Source organism: Lissotriton vulgaris, chromosome 9, assembly GCF_964263255.1.
Source record: "Lissotriton vulgaris chromosome 9, aLisVul1.2, whole genome shotgun sequence".
NCBI classification, from domain to species: domain Eukaryota; kingdom Metazoa; phylum Chordata; class Amphibia; order Caudata; family Salamandridae; genus Lissotriton; species Lissotriton vulgaris.
This window is the reverse complement of record NC_141697.1, coordinates 261,440,638-261,455,947: the sequence shown is the minus strand read 5'-3', so window position 1 is coordinate 261,455,947 and position 15,310 is coordinate 261,440,638. Positions and strand designations below refer to the sequence as shown.

General features: G+C 44.7%; 1 protein-coding gene across 1 annotated transcript in view; it reads left to right on the top strand.

Annotated features, from left to right (window-relative positions):
• The window catches only part of NEK9 (NIMA related kinase 9), a 341,543-nt gene that overhangs the window by 221,428 nt on the left and 104,805 nt on the right, over positions 1–15,310 (top strand). Inside the window, exon 16 of the mRNA XM_086937511.1 lies at positions 4,905–5,066. Coding sequence (XP_086793637.1) covers positions 4,905–5,066 — 162 coding nt within the window. The remainder of the gene's footprint in view (positions 1–4,904; positions 5,067–15,310) is intronic.

Here is a 15,310-nt window from a genome sequence, read left to right as displayed (position 1 = left end):
AAAGGTTACAGGAACATTATAGTTAGGAAATAGAATTTAAAAAACCTTTGAAATGTGATCACTTAAAAAAGCAAAGGTTACAGGGACGTTATAGTTAGGAAATAGAATATAAAAAAGCTTTGAAATTCAGTGAAAAAAATAAAGTATACAGGGGCGTTCTAGTTAGACTGACATTTTACTCGTACAAAACCACAGAAATTCTGCAGTTATAATTAGCCGAGCCAACTATAACTTACGCCTGCAATGCACTGCTTATGACGTCACATATTACATCACTCATAACATTGTCAATGACATCACTGATCACAGCTCAAATTACTTTACTGAGGACATCATCCGTAGAACCACTCACACACCCACTTACACCCTATACATCTCATACTCTCGCTCCCATACAACCACTGACATACCCACACAAATACAAATACTCACACACCTACTCACTGATCCATAGAGGCACTCACACATTTAGTCACCTATATAGTCACTAATGCAACCACTAACTCACTCATACAGCCACCCATGCACCTATTCACTCACCAGTACAGCCACTCGCATACCTCCTTACAGCCACTCACACACCAACTCAATCACCCATACAGAAACTCACACAGCCTCTCATTCACCCATACAGGTACTCACACAGCCGCTCACTAATTGAGGGGCTGTGTGAGGGACATGTCCGCATGTATGGTCCCTCTCGAAGGCTTCATCTCCTCGTGGGCTGTCATATGTCTATCTTCTAGCACTGTTTGGCCTGTCATCAGTCATTACTGACGTGGCCCTGTAAGTTGCTTATTGAATGTTTTTGTGCATATGAGTGTATGTGTGCTTGTGAATGGTTTTGTTTGTGTTTGTGTACCTGTGTGTGTCTGTCTGCCTGCCCCCTAGCCTCCTACTTCTACAAGTTACCAGCCAGCACGTGTATCGTTTCCATGGTAGAGAAACCTGAAATTAAGTTGAATACTATTTAGATTCAACCAGCGTGCTTCCACATGGTAGTAACGTTTGCACCCAGTTTGGACGGAAAAGTGCCCTAGAAAACATTTATATTTAGGACCAAAAGAAGCCATTGTACTATATCAACAAGTAAGAGACAAGGGTAGTCTATTTTGCTTTGAAATCATTTAGACCAGGAGTGAAAAGCAACAGCATGTTGGTTTAAACAGAACTCCATGATGAGGTATTATCTAATGTTTGAAGAGTGGTATGGCACTGATTGATAGCCTGGTACACCAGCAACGCCCAGTCCATATGTGATAAGTGTGGAAAAAGCAACATCTTACTGAGCAGAATTATCTTATTAGATTTGAAAATGCTACATGGCTTATGGAGTACAGAAACACGTTTTTAGCGATAGGGGAAGATTCTAGATACATCTTCTAGCCACGTCAGAAAACGTGGAAACCACTAGGCATCTAAGTACTTCTAGCCCCTGTCCAAAATGAGTCAGATGTACCTTTATAGATGATACTACAATCTAAGCAAGCCAGCGAAAGAATGATTGTGATAGTCTTAAACGGGCCACTCCAGTGGTGCCTAAGACCGTGTTTGTCTATCTGAGCAGTCACGCGTGAATGATGGACAAACCAGACCTTCTGACAAGAATTGAAGGCATAAAGCACTACTACAAAATAGTTTTGATCTTCGATGCCTAGCTCCTGAGTTCGTGCAACAGGAACGCTTAAATGTCCCACTAGACTTCATTACCTTATTGATAGAAACAAAGAGACCGTCCAGCAGGTCAGCGAAAATATTGAAATGAGCATTGCTCTGAATTTGGGAAGTGGAGAGGAGCAGTGACAGTTGATGGTGCACCCAGTGTCTCTTACAATTTACATGAAATTTACATCCGAGAGCTTGTTTGTCACTCTACCAGCCATTAACGCTGTTTGAGGAGTTTAAGAAGGTATTCTCCACCTCTCATCCCCTAATTGGTAGGTCTGTACTTTCCCAAGTTCAAAGACCTACTGAAGCACCTCTCTTCAAAGGAACCTTCCTTAGTAGCTGTTACTTCTGCATGTATGATTAGTGAAATAGATTTGGTGCTTTAAAAAGCTGCTCACAGTGTGCCATATGGATACCATTCTATTGGGAACCCGCCCGGCTTTATTCACAAAAGGCATTTCATGTTTTCATACTGTCTGGACTGAATTACTCCTTACATTTTTCCCAAATGTATTCACACCAGTGTAAAAAATTGTTTTTTTTTTAAATCCCTTATCACCTTGGATTTCACAAGAGCTCTACTGTATCAAATAAGCACATCAATAGGACTGATCAACTGCAGTCTGCTTTTTGCCAAATATGATCTCATCAATAGGATGACTTTGACACCGTACTGTCCATTTCATGTTGGATTTTTTTTGTATCCTATACGGTTACCAACAAACAAACATGTCCCTATCAGGAAAGCTGACGCTAATTCTAGCAGAGACAAATTGTCTATCACCACCTTTGATATGAATATACCTATTATTGAATTGTGCAGCACTGTGCCCTAGAAATCCGTTCATACCTTTGCAAGACAATTGCCTAGATTTTGATTGTGGAACAGGTTCCCTCCCTATGGACAGAGTAGGGCCTAATCCTCTCTTCTTGAATTCCACAAGAGGCTGAAGACCTGGCTCTTCAATTAACCCCGGGCACATGACCTACACACCTGCTTCACTTCTTGGATAGCCTTCGGTTGATAAGTTGCACGCTATAAATCCAAATAACAAAACATTCTCAAGTTGGTCAAGCCTCTTCAAAACCCTTTTGTTTACATGCATCATTATGTTTGTTATTTGGCTATTTTTTTGTTGTTTTTAGTTTTAAATGTTTCTTGCTATTCTTTAGTGTTCTTGAGTATTAGTCAAAAAGTCCCATGATGGTCAGGAAAACGTCACTTAATTGTAACGCACCTTTCCATCATGGGACTTCTTGAACATACATCCTTCCTCTCCGAGAAACCTAAATAATGAAAATTGTATATGTGTGATAATATACAAATCTGCACCCTGCTACAAAATGACAGCTTTTCCTTTCACTCTCCCTGTACCCCAGCAAGCTTGTCACATAATTCACTTAACTTTTCTTTCTCTGACTGTAAAGTGCAACGGGTTTCTAAACGCCAATCCCAACTGATTTTTGTTTTTAAACAGCAGTTTGTTAGAAGACCTAGCCTACATTTTAACTCTGTCTTTGAAGCTAAGTAAATGTGACTAGATATATACAGAATTTAAAGATCTTTTTTTTTTGGGGACTTTTGCAACTCACCAATAAACGGCTTTTCAACCCACATGGGAAACACTGTTGTTCAATATTTCATAGTCCAGTTTGCCGTTTACTGATAATTCCTATTAAGAATGTAAATGTATAGGCATTTATATAGCGCACTACTTACCCGGAGGGTCCCAAGGCGCTTCGACCGCTGCGAAACCCTTCCTGGCTTCCCTGAGAGATGGGTATCTCCAGGGTGAGACCAGGCATCCCCGGCGGTCTGGTGGGGCCGTTAGTGAAGATGAGGCAAGCTAATGCCCAGAGTTGCCGAGTGTGATCGCTGATCAGAGTGGGCACTGAGGCGAGAGAATTATCGAGTCCGCTGACCCTGGTCCAGAAACCTGCCGCGCCAGGAATCGAACCCTGGTCCCGGGCGGTCCTCTGCTCTCGGGTCTGCCGCCTCTAACCAGTGAGCCACACTACTTAAAGAACTACATTTTGGGGTGAGAACTTGTTTTTGCTGTTCTTTCTCATAAACTAATATTACTTTTTAAAAGCTGTTGAAGAAAATTGTTTTGTGGTTCTAGAATTAATTTTTCCTGTAGGCTTACTGGACATTGCAATATTCTTTCTGTTGAAACCCCTTACATTATAAGATTTTCTAGTGTTTTCCTCATTGTCTTGAGTAGGATTACACTGCCTACTTCTGACTCCTACCTTGACTCCATGACCAAATAATCCAATAACTTCAGTTTTATTACAAACATATCAGTACCCCGGACAGTGTACCTTTTAGTTGCATTGTGGGGTACCTCACTCGTGTAATACTGACAAAAACCCATAAAAGAGTCCCACATCTCACAATAAGAGAATCTTTCACAGTATCTTCTGCTGTATAGGAGAAGACAGTACCAAAACCTTAGATTACAGCACTTGTAAGTTTGCTCATACGAAACATAAGGATATTAACAAAGTTGCTCCAAGTTATAGGACCTTGTCATTGCTAAAGATCAGCAACCTTGCCTCTTGGGCAGTGAGGTAATGGCAAAGTGGTTATCAAACATCATTTGATTTTATTTTGCAAAGCTAGCAAACTTTTCAACATTTAAGTTCCATGTTAGACTTTCACAAAGTCTAGCAATAACAAAAGGGCAGGCATGGCAGTAGTAACATCAGCTGTCTTAGCTATTGTTTCTGTAATTTCCTTCTAGTAGTTATCGATAACGTGACCACTCGAAGACAATTGAAAAAAAGCCATCCTGGGGGGAAACCACATCTTTTGCATACAGGGTTGGAATTGGGTTAAATCTGTTTGCTGTTTCAGTAGAATAATGAACTCGGCAAGATTTAAAATGTATTCATTTATGCTTTTATTTAATCAGTTTCGTCTGGTTTCAACAAAATCCCCACTGGACATCGGTAACGGTGTGTTCCATATTCTGCTGCCATTTATAGCAGGTTTGGGGATATATCTATGTACAGTGTTACATGAACAACCATATAAGTTAGCTACCCACCCTTTCACCGTTGTGGTAATAAAGTAAAGTTTGGAGGTTTTCTCAAGATCTTTTATTTTGGCTTTTTGTTTGAAATCTAGCCACTGTCTACTTTCTGGAAGAGTGTGGCTACGTGTTTTCTGTTAGGAAAATATTCAGGTTGTGTTAAAAATTTAGAGCCTCATTTCTTTTGTTCCATTTTAGAGCGTGGTCGCCTTCTCACTTTTGGCTCTAATAAGTGTGGGCAGCTGGGTGTTGGCAACTACAAGAAGCGCCTTGGTATAAACCTTTTAGGAGGACCCCTGGCTGGAAAGCAGGTCACTCATGTCTCGTGTGGAGATGAGTTCACTATTGCTGCCACTTACGGTAAGTTGGTCGAAATTTAAGACTTCAAGATGTATGCACTTTCTATTGTTGTGGAGTGGCGTTTGTCTGTCTTTGTACAAGCTTTAAAACAATAGGGCAGCACTGGATTCTCCATTATATTAGTAAGAGTCCCTACTTAGCACTACACTGATCAGACCCATTGGTACACATAATTGATCTAAAGATACAGACTGCATGACTCCAGCTAGTGAGAAAGACCTAAACTGTGCAGAAAGGTATTGGCAAGAGTGATTAAGACATACAATGACTGATGTGCAGTATACAAATCTTTATAACACACAAGCACTTGCACAAGTTTAGATACTATTAGTACACAAATGTTGTTTGTCAAAAATACCATATTTCAGTGGGAACCTGTGATTATTTTTTTTATTTTTATTACTCTTTGAAGAACCACTGCAATTTATGATTTAGGGCAAGTCTCGATGTCTAAGTTAATCATTGTTTTCTACAAATACATTTTCTTTCATTGAACAGTCGAAGATCGGGAGTAAGTTCCTTTTTTAGGTCTCGTGCCTGCGTTGCACTTAGCAGCAGTGCTTGCGCAGTGCGAGACATTTAGTAGCTGAAAACCGGGATTTCAGCACTGACCTAGGAATCCCACACGCTTGTGCGTGTGCTTTTCCTTTTGTGCCCCCCTATTGGCCTTTGCGTGCGTGTGTTTTAGCAATAATGCACGCAATAGGCCAAAGGCAGGCCCATTGCTCCGCCCCATGCCTATTGGTGTCTATTACGCGCACCATGGCCATGTGATTTCAATTATCGTGCCCGTGGGCGCGATAATTGAAACAACGGCTTTTGCTTTTTTAATCCATTTCCCAGGTAAGCGAGGAAATGTTTCTAGTGTAGCAGTGGCTATGTGCAGCAGATATGCGAGTGCTCAGCTCTTGCTTATTTGTGTATGAGTTTGCAGAGAGAGTGCATATTTAAATTAACACATTATTATGTTATCGCACATAAGTGTATATCCCTTTGGTTGTCGGGGGGGGGGGAGGGTTGACACACAGCAAGATGAACGGAAACATTAGAGTAACCGCAGGGTGAGATACCAGTGCTTACTTTTCTAGAAAAAAAATAGGATTGAGACAAAATGATTCTTTTTCAAACTGTTTTGCGCTGTCTGCAGATTGTTGTTCTTGTTATGCTCCGACCGGTCCTTGAAAATCAAATTCCTGAACGGAGTCGTTAGTTACAACGATTCGAAGTGCTCGTTTAATCATCAAATGTCTGCCCTCAAGTTTGCACAGCGGGTTTACTGAACTTTAGTATTGCTTTTCCGAGATACGGGTTTGTTTCAATTTAAAAACGTCCCTGAACATCCTCATAAACCACAGAACGTCTTTCAAAGAGTCATTCTTTTCATCTTCGTCGTGGCCAAGACGGAAAGTGTTCTGCAACGGACACTTTTTTTTGTGTGACGTGAATATTATGACTTATCAAATGGTTGACACACGGACATTTTATCTTCTCCCTAGGGGGCGAGGTGTATTTGGTTTGTGATCTGAAGGATTAAAATGTGCCTTTCTTTCTGGTTGTTCTAACATGATGGGCTTTTTTGATCTTCAGACTCGTACAAATGTAATCAATTGTGAATCGAGGTAGCATTTGGCAAATAACAGGTTGCCCTTTGTAGTCATTTGGCAATCAACTTGTAATTTGAAAATACCGTGGCCGCCAAGTGTGAATGGATGACCTGTACCATTCGTCACTCATTATGCTAGTCCTGCCCCTCCTTTTTACCCAGTTACGCTATGCATGCTGGTACTCCTGGTTCGCTTCTCCTATTTTAAATAAGAAGCTGCATTCCAAAGAATTGAAAGTCAAATTTTTGTTGTATTTGTCAACTACATGCATTGCTGAGACTCTTAGGTACCTGCACAGTGTTGAAATGATGTTCTCACACACGGCTTGGCGCCTCTTGGCTGCATACGGTTTTGCCAATATGACCATAGATTGTTTATTAGACTGACTTGTGACTTGGCTGGCCTGCCTGCGCTGCGTGGAGTGACTGCACGGTTGCTGCAGGGTCCCTGCTGCTGGCTGCAGTGTAAGACTGGATATTGTAATTAAGTTGACTTGCCTTAGTTGGTCCTCCTGCCTCTTTCTAGGGGCATTAGCCCCCCTTTTTGTGTGAGCGCGCTCCAGATTGGCGACATCATGGGCCGGACCGAGAAGTCAGTCGCGCCTCACGTTTGAGTCCCGCAAGACGCCTACGCCTCCCCTGCCCGCTGCCTCGGACTCTGAAGCAGATGCCCCGGGGAATGACAAATTCACTCTGGAGACCACGCTCCTTGCCATGCAACGCAGCCTCCAGTCCAATTTTTGGGACTGCTCACTTGTCACCTATGTTCATTATAGAGCGCGCTCATCACTCCCTTGCCCCTAAGCCGGTCCCTGCTGCGCCGCCACGTCCAGTAATTGCGACGGTGCTCAATTACAGAGACCAGGACTCTATCCTGCGCATCGCTAGGGAGAAAGGGACTATTGAACATCAAGGGAATGTCCTAACATTTTTCCCAGACTTCACTGTGGCTGTGCAGGCGACGCGCAGGGAATTTGGAGCCGGAAAAAAGTTTTTGCAAAACGAGGGGGTCCCGTATGCAATGCTGTACCCAGCCCGCATGAAGATAGGTCCCGATAATGCATACAAGATTTTCCCCACTCCTAAGGCCGCCATGGAACATGCTAAGCAGTTGAAAAAAAGACGGCAAGACTCCCAAGCGACTTCGAAAACTGAGGACGGATGAGGATAGTGCTACTACTAGCTAGTTGCTGATTGCAATGTTATCTATAAGTCTGAGGGATACTGGCTTATTTTAATGTATCACTTTGCTGCTCACAGTTCCTAATGTAATTGTTCTCCTACAGGTACGGTAATTCCAATATGTGATTGGTAAGAACCCTCTTGGGCCGCGGACACTATTGTCTAGAGATGGAATTTAGGCACTAATGTTGTATTGCTTGGCCACCTCCTACCAGATGGGAGGACAGAAGTTCTACACGCCCCCCAATGGGTGTACCCCGTGCATATACCTTGCTATTTGTTCTTTGTTGGGGTGGGTATGTTCAGGGATGGGATGGCTTTGGCGAGTTGAGGGTGCTGAAGTGGGAGGGGGGATGGGGTGTTGGGCAGTTGGAGGGATTTCCTGTGGGGACGACTAAGCTGAGATGGAAAAGTACTATGCATTTTGATTCTTTGTTCCTTATACGTACTGGTCTGCGTGTTATTGTTTAACCTGGAATGTGGGATTTTGTGGTATGGCAGCTCCGTCTCTTAAGGTACACTGCTGACTATGAATAATACAGTCCGATTCCTCCCCTGGAATGTGCGGGGGCTCAATTCCCCGAAAAAGATTAGGTCTGTTTTTGCTTATCTGGATCGTATGGGTGTGCAAGTAGCCATGTTACAGGAGTCCCATCTTACTGTGGAATCGGCCAAAAGGGTGGGGGTAAGATGGGCAAGCATAAGGGTGGTGTCCTCTTATTTCTCCTATGCTAGAGGAGTGTTATTACTCGTAAAAGAGGGGATCCCATTCACGGTGATAGGAGAGGAAACGGATGAGCAGGGACGAGTGGCAATTTTGCATGGCTGTCTGGGTGGCATGAGTGTGTTACTGGTGAATGTCTATGGTCCAAATACGGATGACCCTGCCTTCTATTCAGATGGGTGGCGCAGGATCTCGGCCTATCCTCCCTCTGAGGTTATTTGGGGTGGAGACTTTAATGTGTGTCTAGATTTAAGGTTAGATAAAACGGCCAGTGGCGAGGCGCGACCTAAGCAAGCGTCTGAGGCGCTGCGGGGCATTTGTGATGCAGGAAACCTTTACGATGTATGGAGGTGACGCTATCCTGAATGTCGGGAGAGTACGTTTATATCCACAGTACATGGATCTTGGTCCCGAATAGACTTTTGGCTACTCACTGAGACTGCTTGCGCATGGGTGAAGGGGTTGAAGCATGAAGCACAAACGCTGTCTGATCATTCTCCGGTATCCCTGGATCTGCAGGTACCCTCGTGTGAACGCCCGCCCTTCTTGTGGCGTCTACAGCCCTCAGAATTGGCAGACCCATTTTTCAAACAGTCACCGAGGCCATTGAGACTTTTTCAGGGAAAATGAAGGTACAGTGGACAGTGCGGGGGTGCTCTGGGAAGCCTTGAGGGTTACTACACGAGGGGTGTGTATTGGAGCCCAGGTGGGAGTGTTGCGAGATATCCGGCGCCGCATTAAGAAGCTGGCCTCCGATATCTCCGCACTTAAACTGGAGTATGAGGTGGACCGTGCGCCGGCAAAACTGGCAGCTATCCGATCTTTTGTCACAGAGCATAATGAGACTGTGGATCAGGAGCTTCTTTATTGTACATGTCGCAAGAGGGCACGTTATTATGAGGAAGGGGGGCGCCCAAGTCGATTCCTTGCGCAGAAACTGCCAGCGCTGCGGACCCAAGACCACATTGTGGAAATGCTCGATCCTGACGGTGTAGCTCTCTACTCTACCCCTGCCATAAGTGATGTGGTTGTACAGTTTTATACCCAGTTATACGCTTCCAAGAATAACTTGTCATCTGAGGAAATCGGTGACTACTTAGATGATGTGGCCTTGGGCTGGCTCTCCAACGTGCATAGGGAGTATCTGGGGTTGCCATTCGATGAGGATGATGTTAAGATGGCTATAATGGCGCTGCTGACTTGCAAGGCAGCCGGTATGGACGGCTGCCTAGTGAGTTCTATAAGGCGTATGCATCGGAATTGGCCCCACGCTTATTGGAAGTTTTCGCAGAAGCCTACAACACTGGGCAGCTGCCAACATCCCTTAGAGAGGCTTTATTGGTGACTTTGTTGAAACCTGATCAGCCTCAGAATGTAATGTGAGTCGTACAGGCCACTCTCAATAATAAATATTGATGCAAAAATGTGCGCAAAAATGAATGCAACTCGGATGCAGCCCATGATTCCCATGTTGGTCCTACCTGACAAGTCCGGGGTTGTCACGGGGCGCTCCACTACTTATAATCTCCAAACGATTTTCTCCAGGTTACATTATTTTGACCCCGATTTCCAGGCTGTCGCTGTTCTGCTTGATGCGGCGAAAGCCTTTGACTCTTTACAATGGCCTTATATGTTTACCGTTTTGAGTCGGTTGGGTTTCCCTCCCTTTTTCCTACATTTGATTAGGGTGCTTTATGATGCGCTGGTTGCTAGGGTGCGAGTCAACGGATGGGTATCATCTCCGCTCCCTATTAAAAGTGGCACGCGTCCGGAATGCCCACTGTCACCAATGTTGTTTTCCCTCGCCCTTGAACCCCTCGCCTGTAAGCTTAGGCAGCGACACTGGGCAGCCGCTCTACGGTTCCGGCAGAGACCACTGGTCGTCTCGCTATATGCGGACGACATGTTGCTATATGTGCGCGAACCCGAGGTTTATTTGCCAGCCTTGCTCAGGTAGTATATAAAGTTTGAGCGGTTCTCAGGTCTGGGAATTAACTGGAGGAAGTCGATGGTCTTTCCCCTTACAGCGCACACAAAGGAAATAGAGCTAGAATTTCCATTGACCTGGACGACGGACCCCGTGAAATATCTAGGGGTCTGGATCCACAGGGATATGGACGTTGTGATCTCAGAGAATTATGGCAGGGCGATCACATGTATCACTGAGCGGACTGAGCTGTGGGCTCATCTGCCCCTCTCATTAGCGGACAGAATTGCAATTGTGAAAATGTCTTTCCTTCCCAAACTATTATATTTTTTATTCATATCCCTATTCGACTTAATGTGGCATTCTTCAAGACTCTTCAATCAGCGTTAACGTCATTCGTATGGGGCGGTCACGGTAGAGGTGGGATCTTCTGGTACAGCCATTTGAGCGGGGGGGGCTTCGAGGCTCCAGACTTTAGACTGTACTATCTTTGTGCCCAGGCGCAGTTCGCCCACTATTGTCAAATGTCAAAGGTTCTTATAGAGCGCACTTATCACCGCAAGGTCTCAAGGCGCTATGCAGCTCGGGACAACAACCAGACTTCAAAGGAGCTAAAGATGCTTATTTAGGAAAGAGGCAAGTTTTTAATTTTTTTCGAAAAGACATATAATCAGTGATATGCAATAAATGGGGCAGGAGTTTATTCCACAGATGAGGGGCAAGATAAGAAAAAGCCGTTCTCCATTGCGAGAAGTACGCACACGAGGTTGAATCAAGAGTGATTGAGAGGAGGATTTTAGTAATCTTTGAGGCCGATACCATGCCAATTTTTTTGCAAGGTAGATAGGGCCAGTGCCATAAAGTATTTTATGAGTCAGCTCAATACTTTGAAGTGATTTCTTTGGCGGACAGGTAGCCAGTGCAGTTTTTTTAGATTTGAAGCAAAGGCTGACCTGGCAGGGAGATCTAAGATCAGTCTGGCTGCCGTCTTCTGCAGCACCTGCAACTTAGACAGAACATTCAAATTTAATGAAGCAAACAGTACATTGCCATAATCCATACGGCTAATGACTAAGCCCTGCACCAGAGGCTTTCTGGATTCTATAGGTAGCCATCTGAAGATTTTGCGTAACTTGCGCATAATCCCATAGCACATGCCTAAGTTTTATTAATGTGAGGCTTCATGGAAAGGTCACGGTCTAGAATGATTCCTAAGTCACGTACGGCCTCTTTAGGAGAAGAGAAGGTCCCTAATTCTGAGGGCCACCAGTCCTGTGACCAAAATTCAGCCGCCTTGCCAAACAAGATGATTTACGTTTTTTCATAGTTCAACTGGAGCTTATTATTGCTCATCCAATTGCTGATGTCCAACATACATTTTTTGAACTTACAACATATTGGCATTTCACACATCGCTTCCAGCCGCATGTGCCATGGATGCGGTGCTCCCAATGGCGGTGCAGGCAGTGACTTTGTCGGGGGGTGCAGGAGGTCCGCGAACTGAGACCAATCCTGCACAGTGTACGGCTTGGGCCTGGCGGCAACTGGCCGAACAAGCTCAATTGACTTATTTGTATGCCCCGCTACTACCCCTGGCGTCACATCCGGATATCTCAGCTGCCCGAGAGCAACAAGCTCTTGGGGAACTGGCTAAGGTGGGAGTTAAACGGCTGGGAGATCTCTATGAGAAGGGTTATTTCAAGAATCTGCGGGAAGTGCAAAAGGGAGAGAATGGAGGGTTTATGCTAGGATTCACGTATCTCAGAGTGCGGCAGGCCATCAGGGCTGTCTATCCAGACTACCCGACTGAACCTACCACCCCACGGGCCTTGCAAGTTATGTTGTCTGGCGAGGAGCGAAAGGGGCTTATTACAAAACTTTATAAATCGTCTTTGCGTGAGCAAGAACAGCAGGAGACGCCTTCATTTGCAAAATGGCGGGTGGCACGGAGTAAAGCCTTCACCTTTGTAATGTGGACTGATTGTTGCACTCTCACTGGCCGCTTCACAGCGAACTCCAACTTACGAATAATACATTTTAAATTCCTGCATCAATTGTATTATACCCTGTGACAGCTCTTTAAGTATGGGTTGCGTGATAATGCTAACTGTGTAAGGTATGGTGTGATGGATGCAGATTTTTTACATACGGCGTGGCAGTGTGAGCGTGTGTTTGCTTTTTGGACAGCCGTGACAAGGACGTTGACAGATGTTATCCAGGAAGCTGTGCATTGCTCTCCCGAACTTTGTCTGCTGGGGGTCGTCAACAAATTCAAGCCCTGTAATAGACGGATAATTGCGTTGGCTACCCTGTTTGCGAAGAGAGCTGTGGCTACCCCGACCCCAAAAAAATGGCTCTGAGATTTGTTGTATTGTACAACCCAGTTACAAACTTATGAAGAGGAACTACCTGAGGCCTCGCGCCCTAAGGACTTCTGGGCTCCACTCACAGCATATCTGCTTACGAATCCGGACCTCCTATGATCAAGGATGTGTGAGATTGTGTTGTTTCTTTGTTTGGACTTTCTCCTTGCCTGTGATACTGCCCTGAGGTGGGGTTACTCCTACGGTCTATTACTGTCAGTGGTGAATTAATAATGGCTTGCTACATGTAAGGTTCCAGGTCCTTCGAGATAGTTGTACTTCTATGCCTCGATCAGGCCTAGTGTATGTTTGCATCACATGGGAACTGTATATGTCTTGGCTTTGGATGGGTGGGAGGAGGGTGGGACAAGACTTTTGTTTGAATACACATAATGTAATTGCAGTAATATCTCCTGATGCTTTCTTATGATAAAGTCAAATTTTTTTTTTTAAATGTAATGATAGGACAGCGTTACAGTGGAAATCTTGTCACACCTTTGTAAACAGTCAGCTAGAAATTTTAACAAAGTAAGCCACAGAAAAATATTGGAAGACTTGTCTGTCTATTCTCACTCTCACAGAAAACCTAGAAGAACTCTTAGCTCCGCAATCTCATCTTTACATGATATAAAAAAGTTAGCCTCACTCAGTTTTTGTAACCTAGTTTGCTACTCATCAGTCTGGCTTTGTCTTTGGGTTATTTTCGCTGGCTATGTAGATTGTGTGCCACTTTATCCCCAGAGCATGACCATGTTACTGGAAGTTTGTTCCGATTTTCCTTCTCTGAGGATCAGTTCCCAGGCACTACTGCATCAAGGTCCTTTCCTTTCCCAAGAAGAAATGCAAATCATATTCAGGTCTGTAATGGCTATTTATTTAGAAACTGTTGAGCTAGCAGTTCTGTTTACAAACACTCGCATTATGCCTCACCGAATATATGAAATATTTCCAGAGTATGATGGGCTTATTCTGAATCCTCCATGCAAATAATCTGTTATGATGGGTTCATAGTATTTTGAGGCATTCACCTTTTCCAGCTTGAATTCCATGCTGCGTCAATTAGTTCTCCCTGCAATTACCATGCCCATGAGTTATATATTGCATCAAATGAGAGTCCGAGATCATTGTTAGTAGCATGTGTGGCTCTAGGTAAACACGTTCTGCATACTTCTGCGATCTAGTGTTGAGCACCAACATTTGTAACTTGTTTTTCTTTTAAGAAATTTCAATTGCAAGACCTGTGGTGACTCCTCTGTTGGTCCACAGTGCACCAGGGCAAAGACTCCACCTCAGATAGTTTTGTTTGGCCATTTGATACAGATGTTTAAGTGCCAGCTCTTGGAATGAAAAATTATTTTCTGGATTCTTCAGGACCAGCCTTCGCACTTTTCAACCAAGTAACTTCAGAAACAAGTGCCTTTTTTTGACACACTGCGTTACACTTTTTGATGCATTGTGACTGGACTCACCCAGCACTGATAAGATGTCTATGCTTTTCAGGTCATATTCTGGGACATGTCATATTTTCTGTTTTGCCCTAAGTGTAATGCCAAGTACTCTTGGTCCGACCAATACGGCATGTGCAATCTATGGCAGTTGCCAAAATACGACAAAGCTGCCTTCAATGCCTGCAGACCCTTCCGCTGCGAAAAGTCCTCCCTGCACCAAAAAGAGAAGCACAGGGCAAATCGCAGAGTGGAAAGCCAAGCCTGCCCGAGAACCCTGATGTCTTCAGGCCACAAAATTTGTTAAGGGGGGAAGAAGCAGGGGGAGGTTCTACATTCCATTTACTCGGAGGTGGGAGCCTAGAGGTTGTGTTCTCTGAAGCCTCTTATGTTGAGCAGGAGAAGGCTGACCACCCAGGCCAGAATCACTTAGTACTGAAGACCTAGATCTCCAATTCTAGTGCAGATGCAGCAAAGTCAGCCATCTCAACCTTTAGAAGGTCTCCAGGCCAAGGCAGACCACCACTTACGAAAGAGTCTTGAGTCCAGCATAAAAAGGCACTCATCTTCTGGTCTGGCTCTGTCAGCGGACACTGCTCAACCCTGAGAGCATTCCTAGACGTCAAACAAACCTCGACCTAAAGGCGCTGAGCCACACCACCCTTGGATGGCTTCTATGTAGCTAAGTAAATTGTAAATTGTTGTGTCTTGTAAAGCGCACTGCTACCCGGAGGCCTCGTAGCGCTATAGACCGCTGGGGAACCCGTCCTGGCTTTCCCTGTGAGATAGTCCCTCCTGGGGGTCTCCAAGGTGAAACCAGGCATCCCCGGCGTTTGTGTGGGGCCGTTGTGGAGATGAGGCAAGCTAATGCCCAGAGTTGCCGAGTGTGCTCCCTGGTCGGAGTAGGCACCGATGCGAGAATTATCAGTCCGCTGATCCTGGTCCAAGACCCTGCCGCGTCGGGAATCGAACCCTGGTCCCGGGCCGTTCTCTGCACTCG